The following is a 9,105-nucleotide window of genomic DNA, read 5'->3' on the forward strand; positions in this document are numbered from 1 at the left end:
TTCTCAATCTAGTGCTTAGCTTCCTGTAAATGACTGTGGCATAACATTACACTGAGTTCCTGTGTCTAGCTTAAAATGAACAGTTCTGTTTATCTTGAGGATGACTGTCCATTCAATGTCATCTTCTGTCTGAATCACATCCAATCTCACTCAGTGCTTTTCCACAATGAACTTTACTTTTCATTTTTCCTTGTCTGGAGAGGATGGTTTTGCTTTGGCTTCGCAAACTGAGAGAGATGTTTTTTGTTTTAAAAAATTACATTTGACCATTTACTGGACATCTTTCCTTTCATGATTTACCACAATACTTACAGTCTATGATTTATTGTTGACCAGCTAGATCTGGGGTTTTTTTTTGCATCACATGAAGTGACATCTCTGCTCCACTCATTACATCTAGCTGGGTTTTACTGGCTTCTGTTCCTCTGCAAATGTTAACTGCTTTCTGTAGCTCTAGTCCCTTTCCTCTCAGTAATTTGGATCTAGGAAGGCACATAGGAACAGGAGTAGGATTTTTGCCCCCATTCATTTAGACCATGGCTGATCTGTATCTTAACTCCATCTACCCCCCTTGGTTCTGTATCCCTTAATGTCCTTGCCTAACAAAATTCTATCAATCCCAGTTTTCACATTACCAATTGACCCCCAGCCTCAACAACTTTTTGGGAGCGAGAGTTCCAGATTTCCACTACCCTTCATGTGAAGAAGTGCTTTCTGACATCACCCCTGAACGGCCTAGCTCTAATTTTAAGGTTATGCCCCTTTGTTCTGGACTCTTCCACCAGAGGAAATAGTTTCTCTCTATCGACCCTATCAAATCCTTTGAGGGATCTGTACTCGAAGATTTGGCCTTTTTTCACAAATCTATTACATACTGCTCTTTTGAGCTTGAAACCTGGTATTAAACATGTCTTTTGTACATAATATTCTGGGGTGTAAAATATTCTTCAAATTCATCTGTCAATACCTCCAGGTTCCATTTTTCCTCTGTATTATACGACTCTATCATGTCCTCATCCAACACATGTAGTAAATAACTGGCATTTTGGCCTCTTTTGTTCTCTAAGGCCCATTCACATGGTGAACAATGTTTTCTTCTATTTTTCCCACACTTCCACTCATTGTTCTTGAGTTTCAAATAATCCGTTTCTAGTTGGGATACCATGTAACGGCTTGTAGCCCCTTTCATCAACTTTCAAGACATGTCTGCACTGTGTCTCAACCTTTATTCAAAAGGTCTGCTTCCTTCTCTGAGCACATGGAGGTAGATTTCGGTCTTCATGGCCTGGGCAGTAATCAAGCGGGTGGGTCACACCCGCTTTACTGAACCCATCCGATCTTCATTCCATTGAAAGTAATGGAATGAAAATTAGGTGGCTTTTATAAAGGGCATGTGATCCATCTAGGTTTGCCAACTCTGGTTGGACATATCCCTGGAGGTTTCATCACATGACCTCCTGACTCAACTGCCCCGCCCAGTTGCAGCAGTGTCCAGGAGATTAATCTTAAATTCCTGGAGACTCCAGGACAATCCTGGAGGGTTGGTAACCCTAGATCCATCCCACTAGATTACCCCCAAGGTGCTGAAGATGAAACCTAACCCACGGTGTTTATATATGAATCAAATCTCTGACCACCAAATGGCTCTCTGGAATATTGATAAATCATTACATCCAGGCTTTTCACAAATAACTCCAATTTCTAGCGTCTCGTTTCCTAGTTATAGTATGCATGGGGATTCGAGCCATATCATATGCATATTAGGGCTGGACAATCATTATACCATTGTTGGGAGGGCAGCAAACAATTAAATATCTAATCAGCACCCATTTTGAACTCAAATGAGACATTGAAAGAAAAAGTTAGTTTTGATATATTTGAGAGTGTTCAGGGTGCAATGTTCCTTACAGTCAAGTTAAAATAGTTTCTAAATGCACTAGAAATGAAGCATTTTTTCCACAGTAACTGACAGTAATCGTGCTAGATGGGCCAAATCTTTATGCTTTCAACGAGAGTTTTCTGCACTTTTGTATTCTAACAGAAATATGCTGAATGTTATTCACCATTACTTTTTTGTAAAAATTGAAAACCTGGCGTAAATTTTTTTTAAAAAATTAGTTGCAAACACAGAATGCACAAGTTTCCAGCACAGATTAGAAAAATACCCCCACACACATACAGGATATCAGACTCCCTGAAAAGGTAACTAATTCAGAGACAATTGGCAAGCAGTGATATTAATATTGCTAACTCCTTAAATCTTAGAGCTGGATCAATATTTGGTAAGAGATTGAAAGTTAGAGATATTAACACAGCTATTTAATATTTGTCAGGCAAGGTAGCGGAACATAGCACCAGATTTCTGACTGGTTGGTGATCGGAAAATCTAATCCTAGTGTTTTTTGAAATAGTTGCTGTGGGAGGGAGGTGCATCCATCTTGGACTCTGGATGGAGTCAGTCTGATGAGCCCAATGGCCTTTTCTCACTATGGCCTTACATTCTTTATGACCTTAAAAGTAATGAACTGAATGGCTGTTGTATATTTGTATTGATATTTTATACCTATATCGATGACCCATTAACGCATGAGTGTGTTTATTACTAGTGTGCAGCTTCTCTCATGTTTCCTCAATTAATTCTGCATGGATTATATCAGAAAACAATCGTCCAGGTCACGATGTGCATGGTTCTTTACTAATCTTCAACAGTGTAATTTTCTTTTTGTCAACTGCCCTTACAGTAAGGTTGGTAAAGCTTATCTGAGTTCGGAGCTGAGGCATTACATCATCAGTCTTCCCTTTTTTGGATGGCAATGGGGAAGGACGTGTTAAAGTTAAGGAGATTCAGGGTCAACTATTTTCTAACCAGACACTAAAGCAATATTTGGCATGAAGTAAAATGACACAGGGCACTTGCTAGGGCACAGCCTAATTTCATAAGGTATACAATTAAGTTCACTGGAAAATTACAGAAATTAATTCTCACTGCTCTCTCGGATTGATGGGATATAACTTTGTTCTGACCCAGCTCATAGTTTAAGTAGTGTAGATAAAGATTATACAAAAATATGCTGGGACTCACTAAGGCCACATTACGTGATACCACATCAGGAGCCAACTGCTTAAGTGGCAATTTAATTACAATCAGAAAAAAATGTGATTAAATATGAGCACCAGTATTTTGAGAATTAGAATAAAGCTACAAAAGTAAAAGATTCCAATTGAAAATAAGGAATTCCTCAATATCAAATATCTGAATCCATCGCAACCAAAGTGTTGGATCAGAAAACTGGATTGAATAGATTTCTAATAGTCTACAGCCATCTCGGTTGGATTCTCAAAATCCCACCATAAACCACATGCCTAAACTGCCACTTCACCACCCCCCCACACCCACCCCCCTACCGGTCCCTTTAAAATCCTCCCCAAACCTATCTAACGGACCATTGTGCTGGGTTCATTTCTCCTCCGTGAAGTACTGAGCCATTTTTTAAACTTAAAAAGGTGCTACATAAATGCAATTTGTTATTACTGCATTGTTAAAAAGGATGGTGCAAGATCCAATTCAGTGTCACACTAAACAAGTGTCTCTTCATTGGAACAAAGGTAACACATCGATATATATGATTCTAATATAAACATTCAAGTAACTGCAGAGGTGGACAATTCTATCATAGTGAATATGCCATCATCAGATCTGCAATGGTCCATTCTATCAGGCCTATTATGTTTTGGAAGTTCAATTTCTAGAATTTTTTTGTTATTGCTGTCGTAAAGTGCTTTTGAGTTTCCAGTATAAGCTGGTGAAATTTACACGTTTTCTGAGTAGACAAGATATATGAATTTAAATAATGCACACCCACGGTCCACTCCTGTTTAGGAGATTGATCAGGACTTTATACAACAATAACAGTCTGTAAAAGCAGCTCTCGCTGAAATTCAGCAATGCCTCATAATTCAAAGCAAAATGCAATTCTTTTCATTTTACATTAGAACTAATGTATTTCTTCCCCATATAACATGCACCATTTCATGCTGAAAAACAGCCCCAGAACCCAGCTGATCTCAAAGTGAGCGCCCATTATGTGTGAAAATTCATTCAAGGACAGACCCCATAAAAGGAATTTGGCAAATTAGATAATTTACTCAGGAAAAAGGGCTTGAAATCTAGATGAGCGTTATACATCAGTACACAATATACAAAACAAAATTAGATACAAAGAATGTGCACTTGGGTGTAAAAAATTACATCACAAAATTTAAACTTCTGCATGATTCTGCATGACCAGCATTTATGTGAGAGCCTACAGGCAAGCGCTGATGGGCTATTTGATCGTGGGGTGTTTTAGATCCAAACCAGATCATCTGTCGTCATCTGAGGTCCATACCTGAGTATTTCCAGCAAAGAACACCTAAATTGCAACCAGGGGGAGAAACCATATCAGATTTTCCCCTCCCTAAGCCAGGAGAAAGAAGTTAGTTACCATGCCTGATTGCCACCCTGGCTGAAATCAGATAACTCAGCATGGACCAGGGATTGAAGCTGGGGCCCACCGAGGCTGTATAGATCATCTACTCTCCATCTCAATCAGCTGATGCAGCAAGGGGGCATCACTGTCACTTTGATAGAAGGCAATAATAAGCAGATATTACTAGATGTGATTAGTCAAGATGCGAGACTAGGTAAGCTCTTACTACTAAAGGACCTCATACTAGCACATCAGGGAGAAAGACAATAACATTAAAATTGGAAACTTCCCAGCTTCACTGTGCATCCAGTGGATCCAGCACCTTCCACCTAGATCTGCCCATTACCATTGATCCACAGACCCGAGGGTGTCCTGAAGTACCAAGACCTGGATTATTACAAATTAATCTAGGTAGATTCTTACTGTTGTCTATCACAAGGCAGGCGCTGGAATGAATATATACACACACCAAACTCACACATATACACGCACACTACACACACGTGTGCACCACACACAAACATGTGCTACACACACACCATATACCCGCGCTACATACACCATATACGCATGCTACACACACACCATATAGATGCTACACATACACACTATATAGGCACACTATACACACACCATATACGCGCGCTACACACACACACCATATAGGCGTGCTACACACATGCGCGCTACACACACCATATATACGCACGATACACAAGCACGCTATATATACCTGTGTGCTACACACACACACGCCATATATACACGCGCTAAACACACACGCCATATATACACGCACGCTGCACACGCGGCACATATACGCCCGCGCACCACATACACCCGCGCGACACACACACCACATACACCCGCGCGCCACACACACCCGCGCGCCACACACACACCACATACACCCGCGCGCCACACACACCCGCGCGCCACACACACCCGCGCGCCACACACACCCGCGCGCCACACATACCACATACACCCGCGCGACACACACACACGCGCGCGCGACACACACACCACATACACCCGCGCGACACACACACACCATACACCCGCGCGACACACACACACCATACACCCGCGCGACACACACACCACACACCCGCGCGCCACACACACCCGCGCGCCACACACACCCGCGCGCCACACACACCCGCGCGCCACACACACCCGCGCGCCACACACACACGCGCGCCACACACACACGCGCGCCACACACACACGCGCGCCACACACACCCGCGCGCCACACACACCCGCGCGCCACACACACCCGCGCGCCACACACACCCGCGCGCCACACACACCCGCGGGCCACACACACACCACATACACCCGCGCGCCACATCCACCCGCGCGACACACACACACCACATACACCCGCGCGACACACACACACCACATACACCCGCGTGACACACACACACCACATACACCCGCGCGACACACACACCAGCGCGACACACACACCACATACACCCGCGCGACACACACACACCACATACACCCGCGCGACACACACACACCACATACACCCGCGCGGCACACACACACCACATACACCCGCGCGGCACACACACACCACATACACCCGCGCGGCACACACACACCACATACACCCGCGCGGCACACACACCAGCGCGACACAAACACCCGCGCGACACACACACCATACACACGCGCGACACACACACCACATACACATGCGTGACACACACACCATATACATGCTCTACACACACTACATATTCACACGCTCTACACACACTACATATTCACACGCTCTACACACACTACATATTCACACGCGCTACACACACTACATATTCACACACCACATATTCACATGCTATACACACACCGTATATTCACGTGCGCTACACATCCCATATATTCAAGTGTGCTACACATACCGTATATCACGCGTGCTACATACACCACATATATACATGTGTTACGCACACACCATATATACACATGTGTAGTGTACACTACACACACTATACACACATACACACATATATGTGTACACTAGTGTACACTACACACATACACACATATATGTGTACACTAGTGTACACTACACACACACATATATGTGTACACTAGTGTACACTACACACACATACACACATATATGTGTACACTAGTGTACACTACACACATACACATATGTGTACACTAGTGTACACTACACACATACACATATGTGTACACTAGTGTACACTACACACATACACACATATATGTGTACACTAGTGTACACTACACACACATACACACATATATGTGTACACTAGTGTACACTACACACACATACACACATATATGTGTACACTAGTGTACACTACACACACATACACACATATATGTGTACACTAGTGTACACTACACACACATACACACATATATGTGTACACTACACACACATACACACATATATGTGTACACTACACACACATACACACACATATGTGTACACTACACACACATATATACACACACATATATGTACACTACACACACATATATACACACACATATATACACACACATATATATGTACACTAGTGTTCACTACACACACATATATATACACACACATACAAATATATATTCACAGATATGGATCAAGAATCCCCAATTAACCCACATGTTCTTAAATTTATATTTACTACAATGACTATTGTAAATAATCCATTTATTCTTTCTGTCGGAACATTGCTCAGTTTTTTTTGTCCATTTATTCTCAGATGGCTGCTGTCAAATTTATCAAAATCCAAATCTAAGTACATTTGCCACACGTCACAAACAATTTCCATGTTGCTCCTGTAACCATGGGAGTAAAGGGCTAAAAAATGACTGTGATAGGACTATCAAAAGGCAGAGCGTTGCCCTCGGGGAACAAGTCCATTAAAACCCGTGCAATGAAAGGGTCAACATTACTGTAGTCTCCTTGGACCCCACTTATTCAAAAATGCATTAATTTTGCAACATGCCACGAGAGAGAAAAAAACAAACCACCTAGATAATCTTTCACAAATTAACAGCACAAGTCAAAGAAAATTCATAATAAACAGCATCTCTTTCTAAAAAGAAATTAAAACTGTCCCGTTATGTAGTAATTACCTAATGTAGCTAATCCAGGAAACAGACACTAAAGCGATACGTGATTGGTATAAGTGGGGTGCAGCACCAAGCTGCAATACATTAGTCTCGGGAAAATAAAGTGACTTCATTGTGCCTGCAAGCATATTATGCCAAGCCGACCTTTTGTGTCAGCTCTGGTTATTAATGGTGAAAGCACATTGAGGGAGGAGGGGAGGGGAGACTACACACCAAGGTCTTTTTTCAAAAAAAACATTTTATACTCCACACAAAACATTAACAATAGAGATAATTAAACAATTTCAGTCTGCTTTTGTGCAAAATAATGGTCCTCAGTTAAACTGATAAACATTCTTTTTTAAGAAAAAGTGATGCATCAGTTTAAAGCTACATTGCACTTACCTTTATGGCGAAAAGGAAACAAGTGATAAAAAGCACCATTGAGCAAACGGCTCCTCTTTGCAGATCCCAATGCATTTAATGGAGATGGAGGAATCTGGCAGGAGGCTAGGCTCCTGCACAGACAATGGCGCTTTTCTGCAACATCAGATCATTTGCACCGTCTCCGCTCACTCTGCATGCTGCAAACTGGATCCTAGCCTTTCAATAGTCTCTCTCCTCCCGCCCCCCACCTTTTTTTTTACTGTCACGACAGCTTGGAGAAACACAACTGGAAAAATGATGTACTGTTTTTTCAACTGTTCCTAAAACACGCATTCAGTTAGCAGACTGATCACCTCCGTCCTATGATTCCCTCCATCAGGGTGTTGTGTTGTGTTTGATCAATGGGCAGGGAGCATCCCTGCACAAAAAAAACCTCATTCTCTTCCTCTGACCCCGCCTCTCTCTCTCCTCCAGGGAGACTGTGACTCCAGCCTGTAACCAACCGTGCGGTCCGCTTCAAACACCCAAGAGCTTTCAGTTCCTTTCCATTAACTGATCTTTCCATCATCTTATCTAGGGCAAGAATTGTCTGTGAAATCCGAATAAAATTGCAATTCAGAGGGGAGTAGGGTGATTGTTAGAATATCCCACTAATTACTGAGTGTCAGAATGGTAATATCCATTTTAAACAAACCACTCTTTAAAATCTGGAGAGATTCTGATCAGCACCATTCCATTAATAATACTAATTTTTCTAATACCCATTTAGGAAGGGGAAGATTCTCCAGCTAAAAAGGATACACAATCCCTGTCTCTAAAGTGTAGTTACTCCTTTTCATTCATGTCTCTGTGTATCTGGGTAGCTAATAATAAATTCCTTCTCAATTAACACTTACCAATATTTATATATTTCTATGAATTCAGGAGGGATGAAAATGAGAGAGTGCAAAACGTATGATTCTTTGTGCTATTTGTCATGCAGGATTATGAATATCTTTGCAATCTCCCACTTAGCTTACTATATCAAGATTTTTACTATTTAGATCAAATTAATACACACAGTACATGTATAATGTCTGTCTATTTGAAATATTGATTCAAACTTTTATATATTTGTTGTAATTAATCAAATCTGT

General features: G+C 41.8%; 1 protein-coding gene across 3 annotated transcripts in view; it reads right to left on the reverse strand.

The window, feature by feature from the left end:
- Window positions 1-8,332, reverse strand: part of ptpro (protein tyrosine phosphatase receptor type O) — a 140,724-nt gene extending 132,392 nt beyond the window's left edge. For all 3 annotated transcript variants that reach the window (XM_068004774.1, XM_068004773.1, XM_068004771.1), the window contains exon 1: window positions 7,988-8,332. In XM_068004774.1, coding sequence (XP_067860875.1) covers window positions 7,988-8,062 — 75 coding nt within the window. In that variant the 5' untranslated portion in view covers window positions 8,063-8,332. The remainder of the gene's footprint in view (window positions 1-7,987) is intronic.
- Window positions 8,333-9,105: the final 773 nt, after the last annotated feature.

The sequence above is a fragment of the Heptranchias perlo genome, chromosome 24 (genome assembly GCF_035084215.1).
Source record: "Heptranchias perlo isolate sHepPer1 chromosome 24, sHepPer1.hap1, whole genome shotgun sequence".
Lineage (NCBI taxonomy): Eukaryota > Metazoa > Chordata > Chondrichthyes > Hexanchiformes > Hexanchidae > Heptranchias > Heptranchias perlo.